General features: G+C 47.1%; 2 protein-coding genes across 16 annotated transcripts in view; both read right to left on the reverse strand.

Annotated features, from left to right (window-relative positions):
• Sp100 (SP100 nuclear antigen) overlaps positions 1-4,288 on the reverse strand; it is an 80,133-nt gene extending 75,845 nt beyond the window's left edge. For 2 of the 7 annotated variants that reach the window (XM_042679071.1, XM_042679070.1), the window contains exon 1: positions 2,255-2,432. In XM_042679071.1, coding sequence (XP_042535005.1) covers positions 2,255-2,322 — 68 coding nt within the window. In that variant the 5' untranslated portion in view covers positions 2,323-2,432. Of the gene's footprint in view, positions 1-2,254; positions 2,434-3,675; positions 3,870-4,082 lie in introns of those variants that run through there. The other 5 variants (XM_042679077.1, XM_042679072.1, XM_042679076.1 and 2 more) reach the window with 5 other exon arrangements.
• Positions 4,289-13,824: 9,536 nt separating this feature from the next.
• Sp140 (SP140 nuclear body protein) overlaps positions 13,825-20,137 on the reverse strand; it is a 50,882-nt gene continuing 44,569 nt past the window's right edge. For 8 of the 9 annotated variants that reach the window (XM_042679118.1, XM_042679113.1, XM_042679110.1 and 5 more), the window contains 5 exons: positions 16,952-17,067; positions 16,127-16,232; positions 15,535-15,612; positions 15,199-15,342; positions 13,825-14,246 (listed from right to left, as the gene is read on the reverse strand). In XM_042679118.1, coding sequence (XP_042535052.1) covers positions 14,139-14,246; positions 15,199-15,342; positions 15,535-15,612; positions 16,127-16,232; positions 16,952-17,067 — 552 coding nt within the window. In that variant the 3' untranslated portion in view covers positions 13,825-14,138. Of the gene's footprint in view, positions 14,247-15,198; positions 15,343-15,534; positions 15,613-16,126; positions 16,233-16,951; positions 17,070-20,137 lie in introns of all 9 variants that reach the window. The other variant, XM_042679117.1, reaches the window with a different exon arrangement.

Consider the following 20,137-nt stretch of genomic DNA (forward strand, 5'->3'; position numbering starts at 1 on the left):
GTTAAACGCCCTCTCATACTTGTTCTTTCCAATGGTTTTGGCTAAAACTCTTTGGAGGCACCTATCAGGAACCAGGCTGAGGGCACCAACTCATTCTTCTAGATGATCTCAAATAAACATAATTCATAATACTAAAGTGAGCATGCCCAGAAGCATACAGTATGACACATTTACCATACTGCAGAAAAAAATCTAAATGCATAAATACGAAATACTTTAAGAACATGCCAGCACTGGTAGCTCTTACCTGTAATCGTAGCAACTGCCATCATCTTTCTATGACATTGAACTGCTCATGCTCACAAATGTGGCCACTATTTTTCCTTCCCTAAACAGGTGCCTATGACCTTAACTGCACATGCTCAGAAATATGCACCTGAGCGTGGCCTGCCCTGTGCCACCTCTACATGAATACAGTGAGCCCGCCTTACTCACAGATTTATTATACATGGACTTGACCATGCAACAAATGATAATTCCTTTTAATCAAAAAGGCTTTAACATTTAAATTCCCCTGCCTTCTCTGGGAATTGCTCATCTCAATTGATATGGAGAAATTCTCACGCCCACATTATTGTCACTAGTTTTCACATCATTATGTGACCTGCTGAGGGCTCTCTTGCCCTTAATTCTGTGGAATTATGACTCCCCAAAAGCAAATGATGCCCCCAACAAAAGGTAAATGTTAATGTGTGCTTAATTTAAGTGATATGGTGAAAGTTTTAGATTTGTTGAAGGGAGATATGTCTTGAGCTGAAGTTGGACAACAATGTGGGAAAAACGAATCTAGAACCTACAGTGTAGCACTGGACTCTGTGCAACCTGAGTTTGGGCAGTTTTCTCTTGAAGGCAGTCTCCTAAGAACTGTATACCAGTGGATCCCAAGGGTCTACTGTAGGAAGTATGTGTTATATATTGAGAGCCTGTGTGGCGTGTACATCTTTGTGTGCGTACATACATACATACACATCCCTATGCTTTCTGTGTTCAGGGAGAGCGCAGCTCTCTCCCAGAGCTTCCTTTACTCATGGTTGGAAATCAGCCCACTCTTTTATACCCCCTGTGCTCACTAGATCTGCACTCATTCAGATGTAACCTCACTGCATTAAAGGAAGGTAACATCGTTACAATTTTTAGGTTAGAAATTGTTATCAGGTGACTGAAGACAGGAGAGATATCAATAGCTTTCTCATGGCTTGCTAAAAGTCAATGTTTTTTGGTCATGGGGCTTGAACTCAGGGCACGGGGCTGTCCCTGAGACTTCCTGCTCAAGATTAGTGCTCTACTGCTTTAAGCCACATCTCTACTTCCAAACAAGTTAGAAGTTTCGAGTCTCCTCTCTACCTTCCCACTCCACCAGCCCCTGCTCCTCCCTATCTGACATTAGTTAACACACTGGACTGTTTTTCAGACATGAGACACCTCAGCAATAACCAGCATTAAATCGCAAAAGAAGTAACAGTAGACGCCCAATAACTGAACTCTTGAGGAACACATTTCTAATCACAATGTGATAGAGGAAATAACCCAAAGGCAAAGGAAGATGCCACACTCTATCCACTGAGAAAATATGAAGGCACCTACGAACTCCTTAGGTTAAACAGCAAACCAAAATATAAAACTAGAAATAGCTAAGAAGTATAATAGCTCCAATGGAACCATTACTTATAAAAAGCCAAACAAGCCAAGTAGCTCAGAGATGAGGATTTATGGCCTAAAACTCATGCATTAGGAAAAAAGTATTGACAAATAAGTTTTAAATCAAGGCATGAAGACATTAAAACAGAGCAATCACTTCAAACTAGTTAAAGGAACTAAGAAAGAAAATATAGAGAAATATAAGTGAAGAAAAACAGAATCCCAAACAAAAAATAGTAAATCAATAAAACCAAAAAGTTGTTGGTTTATAAAGAAATTCAGCAAAATACAAGAGCCAGGTGGTTCATGCCTGTAATCCTAGTTACTCAAGAGGCTGAGATCTGAGGATTGTGATTCAAAGCCAGCCCAGGCAGGAAAGTCCAGGAGACTTTTTTTTATCTCCAATTAAGCACCAAAAAATCCAAAGAGGATCTGTGGTTCAAGTAATAGAGCACCAGACTGGAGCAAAAACAGCTTAAGTTCCCAGGCCCTGAGTTCAAGCTCCAGAGCCAACCAAAAAACAAAACCAACCGAACAACAACAACAACAACAAAAATCTGAGTAGCTAGGATTACAGATGTGAGCCACCAGCACCTGGCTCTAGAGTTAGACTTACATTTGCCAATGCACCCAGAAGCAGCAACCAGAAATCCTTCCCCAAATGATGTTGTCATTGTGACACATGGTGACAGCACTTCACATGTATGGTTTGTGGTGCTGCGTTGGACAGAGAGGCCATCACCAGCCAATGGTAGAGAAGAAAGAGCATATAAACACCCCAGCTAGTGGGGTCCCTTAGTGAACCGTCCATGAGGCTCACAGAACAAATAAAGATTGGAACAGAACTTCCGAACTACAGAAGCTCCCACGGAAACAGTTCAGTGTCCGGTAAGACAGGAAATGTAAACAATATTGTACCCAAGTGGGAAGTTTGGTCTGAGCTTTCCTAGGCTCATGCACTGGTGAGAGATCAACCACTGAAGGTGGCAAACAATACTCAGGCTGATTTGGAGGAGTAAGTCAAGAAAGACTATGAGATTCTCCCCAACGTGCTGAATGCTACACAAAAATCTAAATATTGCTGGGATGATGGGTGGACAAGACAAAGCTTATCAGACAAAAAAAAAAATCCCCTCTCAAAAAGAAAGGAAGCTGGGTGGCACTGGCTCCCACTCAGAAGGCTGAGATCTCCATCTCCAATTAACCAGCAAAAAGCCAGAAGTCAAGGTCTGGCTCAAGTGGTACAGCACCAGCCTTGAGGGAAAAAGCCAAGCAAGAGCACAAGGTCTTGAGTTCAAGCCCTAGTATTAGTACTAAATAAATATTAAGGCATTATATTATATAAATATTAAAATATTAATGTTAATTTTTTTAGATTTTAAATTTCCTCTTATTGGAGACAAGAGAATTTCTACAATTTGTGATTTCTATAACCCACCCTGGTTAAAAGTAAAAATAAAACAAAAGTGAATTTTTTTTTTTTTTTTTTTTGGTTCCGGTCGTGGGGTCTGAACTCTGGGCCTGGGAGCTGTCCCTCAGCTCTTCAGCTCAAGGCAAGTACTCCACCACTTGAGCCACAGCACCACTTCTGGCTTTTTCTGTTTATGTGGTGCTAAGGAATTGAGCCCAGGGCCTCCTGCATGCAAGGCAAGCACTCTACCACTGAGCCACTTTCCCAGAAGTGAAAACTTCTAAATGCTAGGCTTTTGAGTTGAAGGCCTTCGTCTTCCTCTGATCAAGTTATTATAGAGGAAGCCGGGAGCCAGTGGTTCACGCCTGTAATCCTAGCAGCTCAGGAGGCTGAGATCTGAGGATTGTAGTTTGAAGGAAAAATCTATAAGAGTTTTATTAACCACCAAAAAGCTGGAAGTGGAGCTGTGGCTCAAGTGGCACAGTACTTGCCTTGAGTACAAAAGCTCAGGGACAGCTCCCAGGCCCTGAGTTCAAGTCCAGCCCTGGCACACACACCCTCCCCTACATGATCCCCTGGAGGGAGAGCTGGAGTCTGAGCTAGCCCTAGGATAGCCTGGTACCCACCGAGCCATCTGGGGCAGGTAAAGCCACAGCACCCTGGGCTAGCGTCTCTGAGCTAAACCGCTGTCTTTGACACGAGCTATGGAAGGTGAAGAGAGGCAGAGGGCAGAGAGCATTCACAGGTCAATGAGGAACTAAGCAATCCTCGCCACCAAGTTCCGCAGTGTCTCACGTCCCAGACAGCTGTGTAGTTCTACCTGCAAAACAACAGTTATGTGCTTTGTGGAGGGTTTTCCCCTTCCATTTTCAAAGCTTCTCTTCCTCTCTCCAGTCTCTTAGGACAAAGCAGGATCCGTTTTCGTGAAGCAGATCTGAACTCAAACAAAGCTCCAGACACAAACTAAACTCATGATCCAACTCAACAAGATCGCCAGAGCTCAGAGTGCGGGAAGACAAGGGCAGAGACTCACCTGACGCTGAGGCCATCGTCCCCACCGGCCATCTTCCCTCCCCCAGCCCTGCCTGGGCCAGGGTCTGGGCCTGGGCCTCTGATCCTTCCCGTCCCCCTGTGTGCACGGTGGCTGTCTGTCCCAGAGCAGGAAGTCAGTCGCCACAGAGGACTCCGCCCCACCTCCTTTCCAGATAGGAAAAGAAAGTGAAAGCATTTCTTCTAACTCAGGCCCCCTCCCTCACCCCAGAGGCCCTCAGACCTCCGGCAGGGGTCACCAGCGACCCGCAAGGCTGGGTCCCCTAAGCCCCCTGGTTTCTGCCAAGACAGCAAACACAATCCGCTCAAACCCAAACGCTTCTCAGCTGGAGGCCTCCGCTGAGCCGCTGGCTAATCTTGCCAACAGAGGAAATCCAGCTCACACACAGAGCTGAAGTTCTCAGCCTCGTCTGGGTGTGAAAGGGGGTGGGGGTGGGGAGACGGGGGAGGGGTGTGCAAGGTTCTCTGTAGTCCCTGGCATCAGACAGAGGTGAGACAGAACTCTCCCGGGCACCTGGAGAGCTAGGATCACAATGACTGTGTTTCAGGAGTCCTGCTTAAGTGCTTCACAGGAGTGAATGAATGCAGAGATGCCTGAGCTGTGAGCACGATCTGTGGGGACAGACAATCTGAGACAGGAGGCCGGGTCACTGTGCTTCAGATGTCCCCACCCCCTCCTTCTCTCTCCTTCCATCCTCTCTTCCTTTGTCCCCCTGTCTTCTTACTTTATCAATCATTTATGTCTGTCTGTCTGCCTGTCTGTCTGTCTGTCTCTCTCTCTCTCTCTCTCTCTGTAGGGGAGAGAAACTGGTAAACCAAGCCTCTGTTGGACACCGCTTTCCTCTTCCCAGCGTCTATGGGGCCTGGAGAGCCATCAAAAGCCAGGCACAGGCTGCGCCAGCCCGCTGTGGGTTCCCCTTCTCTCATCTATCTGTGGGCACAGGCAGGCCTGGACTCTTACTGAGCTGGCACTGACATGGGTGTGCCAGCTTTGCTCTGAGTCTGCCAAGATGAGCATTGGGAGTGAGAGGCTAATGAGCTGCAGGCGGGGTGGGCTCCTTACCGCTGGGCACTGCCAGGCTGAGGCCACTCCCACTCGTGAGAAAGGAGGTGCTCCCTGGGATGGGGTTAGGGATAGCTGCGCATGCCCCATACTTCTTCCCAGGAGCAAGGAGAGCTTTAGAAGAAGGCGTAAGTCCTTGCAGGAAAAGCAGGATTCTGTGATGCAGAAAATGAAATGGGACAGCCGCCCCCTGCTCCTCCCAAAGAGTGAACTTGGAAAAAAATCCTGCTTATGGAGGGACCTCGCAGGAGGCCTGGGCCATTTCCCCCGCCAGGGGAGCTGGGGGGGGGGGGGGGGACAAGGACACTGTAACCTGGACAGCCCTCAGGACCAGAGGCCCATCTCCATCCCAGCCGGAATCCTGAGACCACAGGGAGCTGGCCGCCCTCTGTGCACGAGGGCATGGAGAGTGGCTGCGTCCCTTGTGCTTTCCTTAGAGGGCCTTCAGGGATCAGCACATCAGCCCGGGTCCATCCCTGACCCTCTGTTCTTCTGGGGGAACGTCTCCAGCAGGGGCTAAATGAACAGGGTTGAGTCTGCTCCTTGCCGGGTCTCCCTGTAATTGTCCTGATAGTGGAGGCCGGGGCCCTGAGCTTCTCCAGGTTCAAGTACACCAGGAGAGCAGGTGTGGGGCTGGGGTGGGTGTCATCACAGAAGCCGCCAGAGGCCATGTAGGTAAGCCCAGGTCTGAGGTCTGGTTTTAAGGATCCCTTTATTGCCACCCCTCTAAGCCAGGTCCCTGATCTCCTATTCGGTCCCTTTCATGTCTCCTTTTGGCCCAGCTCTTAGTTGGTTTAGAACTGAGGTGGAGAAAAAGGGTAACATGTTTTGGTGGGGTGTCCTCTGACCATCTAAACATGTCTAAGCCCATGCCTCTCTTTCCTCAAGTTTTCTTTCTGGCCCAAGAAGCCAGAGACCTTGTAGCACCCCGTAGGCTCAGCTCGTAAAGATGGTGTTGAGACAGAACTCAGCTCCCCTCTCCCCCGCCCAATCGGAGCGAAGCTTCAAGCACCTGAGCCGATGCTGGAGGGGTGGCCAGGGGCAGAGGAAGGAGGCGGCCCCAAGGCCACAGCCTGGGTCCCCACTTCTGGTCCCCTCCACCAAAGTCCTTTAGTTCAGCCTCTGTTGTATCCACAGGTGGACAACGATAGGAATTCTATTCTCCTGACCGGTGATGGGCAACACCGGAGTCCCTGGGGCCCACCATGACTACGCCTGGCTCTTTGCTATGGTCCTGGCAGGGAGACCGGCCACTGGGCACACACACAGCAACGAACCCCTGACTCTCCACTCTCATTTCAGCCAGGAATGCAGTGAGTGACCTTGACTCCCATATGGAAGCTCCAACCAAATCTGCACTCCTCCCCCCAGTGGCCCTTCATGGTATTACAGATGTCCTTGTCCTTGGGTTCTGGTGTCCTTGGGGGAAACAGAAGAGGAAAAGCCTTCCCCTCCCCCAAAGATTATTCAAACACCTTGAAATCCATCATAGAAGCACTACTAGACAGTTTATGAGCATAAATGGGCTTGTGATTCCAATTGGAAAGGAGGCAGCCCACCCCTCCTGAATCCTTGGTCTCCCCAGAGGACAGCAGGCTACCTGCAGTCCAGGGGGGCCCTATCTGCTCCATTTCCCTGGAGGTTGAAATGCTCAAATCTGCCCACCTCCCTTGCCTCAAAGCCCTGCAGATAATCTTGAGATTTCCTCCAAGCACACAGATATCACTCAATGTAAACTTAGAGCATTGAAAAACATTAAAAAAAGAAAAGAAAGTGTCCGATACTGAGTTTGAGTCCTAGTCTTGGATAAAAAAAAGAAAAATATTAAGTTACAAAAACAGATGGCACCAAATGTTTTTCTCTCCTTTTCTTTTCTTTCTTTTTTTTCTTTTTGTGCCTGGGCTTGAATTCAGGGCCAGGGCGCTGTCCCTGAGCTTTTTTTGCTCAAGGCTAGCACTCCACCACTTGAGTCACAGCTTTACTTCTGGTGTTTTGATGTTTAATTGGAGATCAGAATCTCATGGGCTTTACTGCCCAGGCTGGCTTTGAACTACAATCCTCAGATCACAACCTCCTGAGTATCTAGGATTACAAGGCATGAGCCACCAGCACCCAGTATAGAATGAATTTTTAAGAGAAGACTGACAACTTCAGAAAATGCCCTCAAAACCACCCTCAGCTTCTCATACCCTAGTCTCCCTTGGGGATGGATTTCATCTTCCTTTACTTTTTTTTGGGTGCTCTGCTTCTAGAAGGTCTGGAAGCAAACTGTCTCACCTTCACCCAGCTGTTATGTACAAGTCCTGCCTCCTTGACTGAAAAAGAACACTGTGCTAGTTTTCAGCCTCTGTGGTAGTTCCCTTGCTTTTGGCTGTTCTGGGGGACCTGTGTGAGTTCTTGCTGTGTGTCAGAGCTGCTGTGAAGCCTCGCTGCCCTCCCAGGGAGATCTGCACCCTGACCCCACAGGATGGACCTAAGGCAGCTCTGGGGTCAGACCCCTCTGTTTGGGGTCTCCTGATGAACTTCAGAGGGTTGGCTGGGATGGGCTGGACAACACAAGGAGACAGAGCAGAGGACGGCATGAGTGGGGATGGAGCAGAGATGGGCACTGAGGCCCATGATGACTGCAGCGATGTCTTTTATCAAGTGGCCAGGCCTGATACTTGTATAACTCGTTCTATGGGTCCATTATTATGGTGAGCTGGCATGCCTCCTGGACTGAAGTGGACATTGCATTACCATGGCCTTGAGCAGTCTGTATGCAGGGACCTGGGCATCACCTCATGTCCCATGGCTCCTTGAAAACTGGCACATGAACACTGATTGGACCCCAGGGTCCAGTGCTCCAATCATGCTGCTCTCTCCTAGAATCGCCTTATTAACTAACTGCACAATGCACTCCAAGCGCTGCCCTGTCTTGGGACCCTCCTGCTTATCTTTTCCTTCAGTAAATCTTTACCATTTCACCTCTTCCTGTGTGTCTATGGCCTCATTCTTTGAGACCATTAAGATAAAGGATGTGATCCAGGTGTGGCAGTATTTTTTTTCAGTATCAGTAAGAAAAGTGTCTCTACACACTTATCTTTGGGTACTCCATACATTCATTTCCAGTGAGTTATCATGAGAAGCTTCTAGGACAAAGACTTTGTAGATGCTTGCCATCCCATGTACCATGGGGTCAGGGGACAGCTGGGATAAAGCTTTCAGGAAGGAAGGATCCTAGTTTGGAACAGATGGATTTGTGTCCAATGCAACACTGCAGAGCAGTACACTACTACTGGCATTGAAATGGTTCTGTGCTTCCCCAGCCTGTAGTCCCCCTTGTGTCTACACAGAGATTTGATTGGGTCAAAAACGAACTGCCATATCCTGCTTGAATCTGAGCCCGGTAGCTTTTGATTCATGCAGTGAGGCTGAGAGCTGCACGCTGGGTCTTGTCCACTGTGAGTGGAACGTAGCCCGCACACTTCAGATGGACACATTTGCCCTGGACATCAGCTACAGACTTGGGAGGGGTTTGCACACAGAGTCTAAACTCATATATCTGCTTTTCTCTTTCTAGAATTTGCACCCCCCCCCCCCCCGTTAACACACACAGACACACACAGACACACACTCGAGAAAGCCCGATGACTCTGAGCTTCCCCCTGACTCTACCAATCAGAAAGCCTTTTTAGCAAAGGTTTAGGCTACTCTGAGCAAGACTGGCCATTCACAGGGCCAGGAAATCAGAAGTTGATTCTGCTTCCTGAGTTCTGCCTTCTCTTCAAAGGATGCAGGGTGTGGCTTACCTTGCAGGGGCCTCTGGCAGCTGGGTTTTGAATCGTGTCCAACATGCCTGGCATTTGCTCTAGGAAGGCCTGCTGGTCAGGAGTTCCTCCTCAATCTCCAGTTCTGATGGCTCAGCAGTGGACCTGGCAGTCCCCAAATTGCTACCCAAGACACCAATGGCTCCAAAGTGCCCTGAGGCCTGGCCCACCCGGGCAGCACACCTGGTACAGCAGGCATATTCCTTTATGAACAGCCTTTGCCTCTACAGCACAGAACAATGGAATGTGATCATCCCTCTCCAGCACACTGACGCAGCTCAGCCCGCCACTCTGCATCCCTCTTGACTGGTCTGGACGGAACCCCATCCCTGGCTGGGCTATACTGGTCCACTCCTGGCACTGCCTGGGTCAGCTGCATCATTCAGATGAGTTTTCTTTGGCTACCCCTTTGAGGGCAAAAACACTGGACTGCTGAGCAATCCCAGCCTGCCAAACTCTCTTGTGGGAATTGGATGCTGGAGTGAAGGGTTGTGGAAAGTTAAATACCAATCTCGTGGAGCTGCTCTGATTTCTTCTTTGGGCTCAGACTCTTTGTAGTTCAGCACCTCAGGCTTCTGGCTGAGCTTCTGTGGATCCTACCTGTGAAGTTCTTTTTGGGCTAACCTAGACAAATTAGGTCTTTCTTGATGTCCAGAATGCAAGATATTTGCATTCATCTTCTGAGTTCGATGGCTCCTTTGTGATTATTTATGTTTTTGTTTTGGGGTCCTGGGGCTTGAACTCTGGGCCTGGGCACTGTCCCTCAGCTCCTTCAGCTCAAGGCAAGTGCTCTACTGCTTGAGCCACAGTACTACTTAGTTTTCTGGTGATTAATTGGAGATAAGAGTCTCACAGACTTTCCTGCCTGGGCTGACTTTGAACCATGATCCTCAGCTCTCAGCCTCTTACGTAGCTACGATTACAGGCATGAGCCACCAGCGCTTGGCCTGAACCAGATACTTTCTAAGAGCAAATACTTTAGTGAGCCACATATATTAGGATCTCCATTATAGGATCTCTTGCCAACCTAATGCAGGGGATAAAGAAGTAACTTGTTCAAGGACAAACTTGTCCATGTGCCTTTGAGCAACTGACATACAATGAGTACCAGGAAGCTGAAACTGGGGTGGTCAGGAGGGGAGAGGTGAAGGGGGCAGAGGAGGGAGGCAGATGAATGGAGAGAGGAAAGGTGGATGAACACAGCCATTACATTCAATGTATGTTTGTGAAAATGGAACCAGGTAACTTGAGGGGACGGCGGGCAGGGTGGGTAGGAGAGATGGGGGGAATGACGGAAGGGATGGCATTGAGATGCATTGTACTTATAAACCGACAGGTTGAATTGAAACTCTTTGTGTAACTACTTAAAGATAATTTTAAAAACTTAAAAATGTATGGGCATTCAGTAGCTCACACCTGTAATCCTGGGTACTCAGGAGGCTGAGACCTAAGGATTGAGGTTCTTTCCTGCCAGCTTGGGCAGGAAAGTCTGTGAGACTCTTATCTCTAATAACCACCAAAAAGCTAGAAGTGGAGCTGTAGCTCAAGTAGTAGAGCACCAGCCTCGAGAAAAACAGCTCAGGAACAGTGCCTAGGCCCTAAGTTCAAGCAAGCCCCCAGTACCAGCACACAAAGAAAATAAAACAATTTTAAATATATTAAAAATAGATGCCCACAGGAAAAAAAAACAACAAACAAAATAGATTAAAAAACACCTAGCAAGTGGAGACTCTTTCTAAGCCAAGGGCTTGCTCCCACATCACTGCCTGTCCTGCCTCTCAGCAAAACGCCATTCCTGACTAAAACAAGCCAAATGCGGTTCAAGCCGGATGAAAAGCATGAGCATGACACAGATGATCTAGCAGCATGTGACAATATCCTTTATGTCTTGTTAGGTGAAAATATGGGTAGCACATTCGATTAAGATACCTGCTACTTTCTCTACTCCCAAACACAAATAGTACAAAGCTTAGGATCATTTTCACCAAGTTGTCAACCATGAAGCCAGGCCCAGTGACTCTCATCTACTATCCTCGCTACTCATGAAGCTGAGATCTGACGGTCCCAATTTGAAAGCAGCCCAGACAAAAAAGTCCAAGAGACTTTTTTTTTTTTTCAGTCGTGGGACTTGAACTCTGGGCCTGGGCGCTGTCCCTCAGCTCTTCAGCTCAAGGCTAGCACTCTACCACTTGAGCCACAGCACCACTTCCGATTTTCTGGTGGTTTATTGGAGATTAACGTTTCATGGACTTTCCTGACTAGGCTTGGCTTTGAACTGCAATCCTCAGATCTCAGCCTCCTGAGTAGCTAGGATTACAGGCCACCTGTAAGCCACCTGTGTCCGGCGAGACTCTTATTTTCAATTGACTAGCAAAATGTTTGACTGGGGGTATGACTCAACTGGTAGAATACCAGCCATTATCAGAAAAGCTGAGCAAATGTACAAGGCCCTGAATTCAAGTCTCACGTGCATGTGCGTGTGTGCGGCACACAGACACAGAGCAAATTGCCTATCATATCCATCAAAGCACTATGCTTTCTTACTGGTAGGAGAAACATGGTACAATAGCTTGGAACTTTGAAGAGGAGATCATAGCGTGTCTCCAACTATGGAACTCCTGAATACATACCTATATGGACATGCACTTGCATAAGGTTTGTCTCACCACTCAGAATGCTCGTGATATAACAAGGCTTTCAGAATACTCAGCACTTCCTGCTCATCACCCAATAATAATATTGTCATCAATACAGTGGAGCAATGCAATGGACTGCACGCCGTGTATCCCCGTCGGCTGTACTGGAGGCAAGGAATTCCCTTGGCCCGATGGCAAGGCCATATACACACTGCTGCTGTTGCAGACAAACTTGTCCTGCTTCCTGGAGGAGAATTTTTTGAAGTCTCGGTTAAGTTTCTAGTGTTAGCCAATAGTTATGCGTGGCCTGGCTTTTGCAGAGGCCAGGCTGCTGAACAAAATGGTGGGATAATAGGAAAAACCATCCTTGCCTCCTTCAATCTCTGTAGGTGACTCAAACCTCTGTCATTTCCCAGGAATCGGGGAAATGGCTCTGGATCCAAGGACTCACTGTGAGATGGACTTTCTCTGCACTTTCACTACACGATCTGCTCTAACTGGGACATTGATGGCACTTAGGGTCTCAAGCATTAGAGCCAGGTCAGACACTGTCTTCAACAGCACCCACAAGATCTTTAGCTGGCATGTGGTTATTTGAAGAAATGGCTATAGATCCCTGAGGGAGTCAGGCTACGTATATTTGCAAAGTCCTTCCTCGTGAGAATTGGCTCTCATTCCCATTGGTGGGTTCTGGAAAGCAGGCAGAGAAGCTCTTTCCATTGGAGTACTGACTTCAGCCTTCTGCCCATTCATTTCCATTAATTCATTTTCATTCATCCTTTTTTTTTTTTTTGGTCGGTCGTGGGGCTTGAACTCTGGGCTTGAATGCTGTCCCTGCGCTCTTCAGCTCAAGGCTAGCGCTCTACCACTTGAGCTACAGCGCTACTTCCAGTTTTCTAGTGGTTTATTGGAGATAAGAGTCTCACGGACTTTCTTGCCCGGGCTGGCTTTGAACCATGATCCTCAGATCTCAGCCTCCTGAGTAGCTAGGATTACAGGCATGAGCCACTGGCGCCCGGCTTCATTCATCCTTTTGATGAAGCCCATCTGTCTGGCCTGCTGGAACACTGTGTCCCATCAGCCATCTGCATAGACACCTACAGACTGGGATTCCCTCCCCACCTTGCTCTGACAAGTTAAATTTGCTGCCATCTGGATTATAGTGTCCTGGAATCATTTTTTCTCCTTGCTATTACACAAGCCAGTTCTGTAAAGCCTTCCTCCCATTACCCTACCTACACAGGAGAGTCCTTCCCTTACCCCACCTATACAATCAGGACACTAGTGTCCACATAGCAGTGTGCTCCTTCCACTCATGTCTCAGTGACCCCCAAGGAGCACTGTCACCCCAAGCAAAGCTATTGGAACATGCCAACTTCCCTGGGTGCCTATGACCACAGTTCCTGCATCTTCAATCCCACCTCACTTAATGTGCACAGCAGCTACACTGAGCCAGTGAGGCCACCCAGGAGCATGTCAGAATCCCCAGCATGGGTCTTTGCCTAGCTGAGTAAACTGTGTAGCGAAGAGTGCCCCTGTACTGACAGTTCTCTTCCTAATCCAATGTCTTATTTCCCCTTTCTTGACCCGGAGTCCACTCCCAGACTTGGTCCTCAAGTGCCTGCTGAGCCCTGCTGGTGAATCCTGCAGCTATCAGCAGTAGAAAGCCCCACCAGGCTGGCTTTCAATCCTGATCCTCACATGTCAGCCTCCTGAGTAGCTAGTGTTACAGGTATGAGCCACAGGTGTGCAACCCATAGAATGCAGTCTTCTCTAGAGTTCTGCTATTCCTAAAATCAGAGCCTGGAACAGGCCTTCCATGTAATTTGCCTTCCAGCTGCATGTGTGAGGGTCTTTCTCCTTTAGGCTAGTGATTAACAGACTCAAATCATCTCTTATCAGTACATTAGTATCACTTAGCAATAGCTAAATGCTGACCTCACAGTTCTTATAGACTCTTTTCCTCCCTTTTAAATGCCCAACCCATCTACCACCCAGTACACCTCTCCATCTATAGCTCATCTGTTTTTTTTTTTTTTTATTTTTCAGGTGAAAATTGGGGCAACTGCATTTTTACAGCATACCAAGAACTACTACTATTTCATCCATTACCAATTGGCTGGAACATGCCTCAACTGCAGAATCCTATCCTTGGAGTTTACACTCAAGAGCATTATGAGTCCTGTAGAAGCAGAATTGAAGATAAAGCTCTATCAGTTAGATAGATAGATCGTTTATTGTGGAATGCTCTCGGGAGAAGAGGGGCTATGAAAGCCATACACTAGACTAGAAGAAGCTACGCTGGCTGGGGGCTGGCTCCAGCCTGATCCCAGGGGAAGCACAGAAGCAGCATCTGATCCCATCCTTGGGTCCAGATTGGGTCTCCAGGACGGGAGGAAAAACTCAGCCTGGATCTGGTTCCGTGGGATCCAGGAACACCCTCTGGGGCCCGTGGAGCGAGCAGACAACGCTATGACTGCAGTATGAAGACACCAGAAAAGGAGACAGTGCTGGTGTGCTGAGCAGCCTGTTTACAGGAGTCCACAGTTCTCGTTTGCTTCCTCAATAGCAAACACTTCTTTGAAAGTTTTCTCAAATTCAGACTCCAGTCTAAGTCCCATTTGGCCAAAATCATAGTCCTGGAGGAAGAAAAAACACAAAAACATAATGGAGTCAAATATGATGATGCTCTCGTCAGTGTCATCAGCCAATGGCCATTGAAGATGCCCAGGTTTCTCGTGCTAAATCACACTAGCCAAGTTAAAAGTTAAAAACACAGTTAAGAGTACCTTTGGTATGCTACAAGCCTGGTTATTCCTTTCTAATGACAAAAATGTAGACTCACTGCCAAACTTGAGGTCCCTGCCTATGGGACTTTGATTATTTATTTCAGTGGGAGTTAGAAACTAGTAGTTCATCATACTAATTCAGATAAAAGGACAGGAGGATGAGAAGGGGTTAGCGACCTCTTCCTTCTTGTGGCTTCTGTTCCTCTCAGACATCCCTGTGAACTACATGTCTATTCACATGTAAAGAAATCTAGATCCTGGGATTTTTGAGAATTTTCACTGATGGAAAACAAGCAGCAAAAAATACTTTAAGACTAAGTGTGGAGAGACAGACACTAGTGGCTCAGGCCTGTAATCTACTCAGGAAGCTGAGATCCAAGGATCACAGCTGGAAGCCAGCCTGGGCAGGAATTTCTCCAAGCCTCTTATCTCCAGATAACTAGCAAAAAGCTAGAAGTGGATCTGTGACTCAAGTGGTATAGAGTGTTAGCCTTGAGCAAAAAAGCTTAGGGATAGTGTTCAGGCACTGAGTTCAAGCCTCAGGACTAGCAGAAGGCAGGCAGGCAAGCAGGAAGGGAGGGAGGGACAAACCAAGGATGGGCACTTTCTCTGTGAGCTTTGAAGGTGCAGAGTCACCTTTGAGCTCACTATTACTTATATCTGAAACTGAAAGAAATAAATCACTCACTTCCAGTACTTTGCTATAGAAAGATGCTGGAAACTCCAAGTGTTCCAGGTACCAGAAAATGAGGCATGGAGTGACCCAGTGGAAGGAAAAGGAAGTACAAGGAGAACCACTTACCTTGTATGAGGCCCTGTGGTTCTGAAAGATGAGGCGCATGTCTTGTACAAATCCCTGCACTTGGGGGTAACCCCGTACATTCAGCGTTTTCTTGATTCTGTCCAACCACATGGGTTTTTTCTGACTTGTAGATGTGTCCCTAATCTGATGACAAAGAAACCAACAATGGGAAAGCTACTGGCATAACTAGGGTTTATCTTCTGTGGATTCCCATAAAAATCCCATAGGGAAAGACAACAGATCTTGTGCTCTACTCCAGGGGATGAAGCGCACAGATTGCACAAGCACTCATTTCAGTCACGTGACCTCAGGCAGGGCAGTCGCTGTTTTACTTACGTAATAATAATACGGGATCTTGGCAAAAAAAGTGCTCTCAGAACAGCAATAGACCTTCAAGAGGACGAACTCGCATTTCTGCAAGAGAAGAAGGCTGTCAATGAAATGCAGCTTAGAAAGGAGAAGTCCATATGCATGCCTTCCAGAAGCTTCCCCAAACGGTGTGGTTTACCACACAGAGCTGAGTTAGCTTGAGTTATTTTTCTACAAAGAGGTTTTTGCTTGTTTTTTGTCGGTTGTGGGACTTAAACTTTGGGCCTGGGTGCTGACTCTCAGCTCTTCAGCTCAAGGCTAGCATTCTACCACTTGAGCCACAGCACCACTCCCGGTTTTCTGGTGGTTAGTTGGAGATAAAAGTCTCATGGACTTTCTTTGCCTGGGCTGGCTTTGAACCACAATCCTCAGATCTCAGCCTCCTGAGTAGCTAGGATTACAGGCATGAGCCACTGGTGCCCAGCCTACAAAGAGGTTTTAGTATGCCATCTGCCTGAGGGAGGTGTGGCTTGGCTCCTTCAGAGTGTCTTTCTCATGACTTCAGACCTGTGTGTGGCAGAAGAGAAAAGAGGATGCCTGGAGGATCGTGGTGACTCACCAGCTGTTCCTCGGGCCACATCTGCCTGTCTAGGATCTCAGGTTCAGAGTGAGTCTGTTGGCTGTCGATGGCCTCCATCCTGCAGAAGATACAGCTCCAAGGGGTCCTGAGAGGTCAAATAGAAGGTGAACAGAGAGCCAGGCACTGTAAATAGCCACTTTTCCTAGCTGCTGCTGGCCAGTGGGCTGAGCCGCATGTAAGCCTTCCACACAGGGTCCAGGGCAGTGGGCTCCCCTCATCAGTGGCAGCAGCGCAGGGTCAGTGCTTGGTGGCAAGGTGAGTGGGGAGCTCTCTTTGCATACTCAGAGCACAGCGAGCCAGCCTGCCAGACCTGAGAGTAGGAAACTGGCTTTGAACGCCAGGGATGTTGGGCCTCCATGAGGCCCATTGAGACCTGGTGGACTGTGGAAGCCAGTCTTGTGTCTTCCTTTCCTGAATAAGAACAAAGCCAATTGGCCTTTCCTGTCCCCAGTCCCATGAACAAGAGGAGTACTTTTGGTGGTAAGTCATCGTAATCAGGCAAAGGGTCCTACTCACTAACCTCGACCTCCCAGAGGAAGTACAGAGGAGTGATTTCCCCCAAATCTGTGGCCTCCCTTTCTCCCTGTGCCCGAGGACATATCACAATAGACCATGGGGCCTGTAGACTTCACCTCAGACTCATCTTCTAGGGGATCCACTCATAGATAGCAGTTCTAGAAAGCTAACTAACTCTAAGGACGTCACAAAGAGCTGCTTGTCACTTGTTCCAAACCCCTGGATCTCACTCAGTGCACGTGCGCAAGGAAGCGTCGCTGGGAGGAGGAAGGAGCCCATCTCACTCACATCTCAGCTTCTACTGGTGGAATGTGACAGTCCTTGTGGAAGGCTCTGGAACAAGTATCACAGCAGAACAGTGTTCCCCTTTTGCGACACACTTCACATTCATCTGAGTTCCTCAGCTAGAAGGAAAAACAACCACAGCACCGAGATGCGGTAGACCCAAAAGGCCACCATATCACAGAGCAGGCAGGAAGTGTGGGAGAAAGGAGCCCTGTGTCACATGAGAACAGTATTCCAAATAAAACCAGGGATTCAAACCCTCTCATACTACCAAGGAGATTCAAATAGAAAATAGAAAACAAAAGGAAAATAAAACCATTTTTAAAAGCCTAGATTCAAACACAGAGAGACTATCAACAGAACAAGATTATTTTTCTCAGAATCTGAATGTTATCTTGCAGCAAAAATGAACTCCTGAAATAAAGTGATAAATCTATTTGCCTATTCAACAAGGATGAATCTGACTCGCCAAAGTATGCTTTACTGAGAATTTCATCTGATGGAGTAAACTAGTTAGAGTGTACTGCATCCCACAGTCTTAGCCATAAACTCACCATGAATAGGATTTAGAGGGAGGAAAACTTGGTTTTTTGGACTATGTGATCTGTGCTAGGAGAGCCCTAGGCTTTGGGAGAGGGGTCTATGGCTACCGTGGGTGCTAGGCCCTGGTGGTGCTAGGACATTCAGAACCCTAGCTCTCAAACCTGACAGGTCCCCCATGCCAGAAAAATCAACATATGAGTGGGGGAAGTACCATCTCCAATGTCCTAGAAATGTGATCATGACAATCACCCAAGATCCTACCCTTACCTTTTGGAGTCATAAAGGAGTTGGGGCTTTGGCCCATAAAAAGAATGAGCACATTCACCCAAATCAACAGATATTAAGTATTTCAACAGTCATAATATGTGGGATCTTATTCAAATTTAATTTTCATTGGAGCAGTTATAATTTGACAGTATTTGCATACACTTGTTATGGATTAACTCATTCATTAAAAACCAACAGTATTGCCGGGCATCTGTGGCTCATACCTGTAATCCTACCTACTCAGGAGGCTGAGATCTGAGGATCATGGTTCAAAAGCCAGCCTGGGCAGGAAAGTCTGTGAGACTCTTATCTCCAACAAATTACCAAAAAAAAGCTGGAAATGGAGCTGTGGTTCAAGTAGTAGAGTACTAGCCTTGAGCAGAAGCTCAAGGACAGCACCTAGGCCCTGAGTTCAATGCCCAGGACTGACCGCCCCCCCCAAAAAAAAACAGACAAAAATACAATAGTATTTATAAAGCAAATAAATAAACCAATATATGCCCACTGTACAGTATACAAATTACCTACATTTTCAAGTGAAGAACTAATGTGATTGACCTGCTACTGTCCTAGAGAAAAGTGGCATCAATACAGTAAGCTAGATTGTAGATTTACTACACATGATTTCCATCAAGCATGTGGTATAAACAAAAAACAAAATAAGTACATCAAAACAAAATATTTAAATCTCTGAGTGTATTCATTAAGCTCAGGTGATTTGGAGAAGCACTCAGTCAGGCCCACATTATCATCACTTGTGTTTAAATTATTGTATGATCATTTCTTGCCCTTAAGTTTTAAAAAGTCTGCTTCCCCAAAAGCAAATGGCATCCCCAAAGCCAAAGTGAATGTGAGTGATAAAGGAGAAAATGCAAACATTTGAGATGTGTTGAAAGGAGGCTTGTATTTAGCAGAAGGTGGGCAAGCTTATAGGGAACACAAATCAAGTGTTTGCAATATGGCACTGGTCTCTACGCATCCCGAGCATTCATAGCTTTTCCACAGTGGTGGTCTTGGAACCAGATGCCTGAAGGAAAGAGTCTACTATACAGCAAATACTTAGAGCCTTAAACAAAAATAATTTGATTCCCCACATGGGACTGCAAATGCCCCCAGGATCACTAAAAACAGGACAAAAGGCTAGCCCCAGCATGCACCCATGGGGTATAGCTGTAATCTAACTACTCAGGAGGCAGGGCTCTGAGGATTGCATTTCAAAGCCAGCCTGGACAAATAAATTTGAGAGACGGATCCCCAACTAGCCAAAAAAGAACCAGAAGTAGAGGTGTGGCTTGAGTGTTAAGAGTACTAGTCTTCAGAGAAAAAACTAAGATCATAAGGCCCTGAGTTCAAGCCTCAGTATGTGCATTAAAAAAAACAACTAGCCTCTATTCTCCATTTTACATCTGCCTTTGCTGTGAGCCATCCTCTCCTGCAATGACCTGGCATCCATCCACCTTGAAATCCAGGAAGGTCAGGGCTGACGGATAAACATTTTTGACAAGAGTCAAAACTACCCCAGGCAATGGTCATACCTGACCAGCCTTGAGATATGGGGAACACACTGCAGCTTTGGCCAGGAGGGTCTAATAAGTATTCCTATCTTTTGTCCCCTTCCCCCAAATTCTTCCTCTATTAAAACCTAAAGCTCATGTCTGCACCCTGAAGGTGGACCGAAGTGCTTACCTTACTTCTTCCCATGCCAGGCCTGCAACATGTGATAAATCTGCTGCTGCCCTTCATCATTCTTGTCTCTTGGTATATTGAGGGAGACTGGCTAAACCAAACTGGGGAGTGGAACCCCAGTTACATAAAGATTAAAGTCAGAGCCAGGTGCCAGTGGCACACACCTGTAATCCTAGCAACTCAGGAGACTGAGATCTGAGGATCGAGGTTTGAAGCCAGCGCGGGCAGGAAAGTCTGTGAGACTCTCCTCTCCAATAAACCACCAGAAAATGAGAAGTGGTGCTATGGCTCATGTGGTAGAGCACTAGCCTTGAGCTGAAGAGCTGAGGGTGAACATCTAAGCCCAGAGTTCAAGTTCCATGACCGACAAAAAAAAAAAAAAAAAGATTAAAGCCAGAGCTCCATATTACATGCTGCCTGGAAATCTGGTAGAACTCGGAGAGCCTAAGTAGAATGGTAGCCCACGCCTAGCATTGAGGAGGCTAGGCTAGAGAGAGAGGACTGTCATAAAAACAAAGTTGGGAGGGACTAAATGACCTATCTCTAAGTTTCCCTCTTGGCTAAACGTCTCAAAGGACCATATGTAACTTCTGCTTATCTTCAAGTAGCTGGTTTCAGTTCCCTGCCAGCCACAGATTTATTCAAATCAGTCAGCCAAAACTTCCCTCAGGGAGTGGTTGGCATTATTTCCTC

Source organism: Dipodomys spectabilis, unplaced genomic scaffold (genome assembly GCF_019054845.1).
Source record: "Dipodomys spectabilis isolate Male_0828 unplaced genomic scaffold, ASM1905484v1 ptg000051l, whole genome shotgun sequence".
NCBI lineage: Eukaryota > Metazoa > Chordata > Mammalia > Rodentia > Heteromyidae > Dipodomys > Dipodomys spectabilis.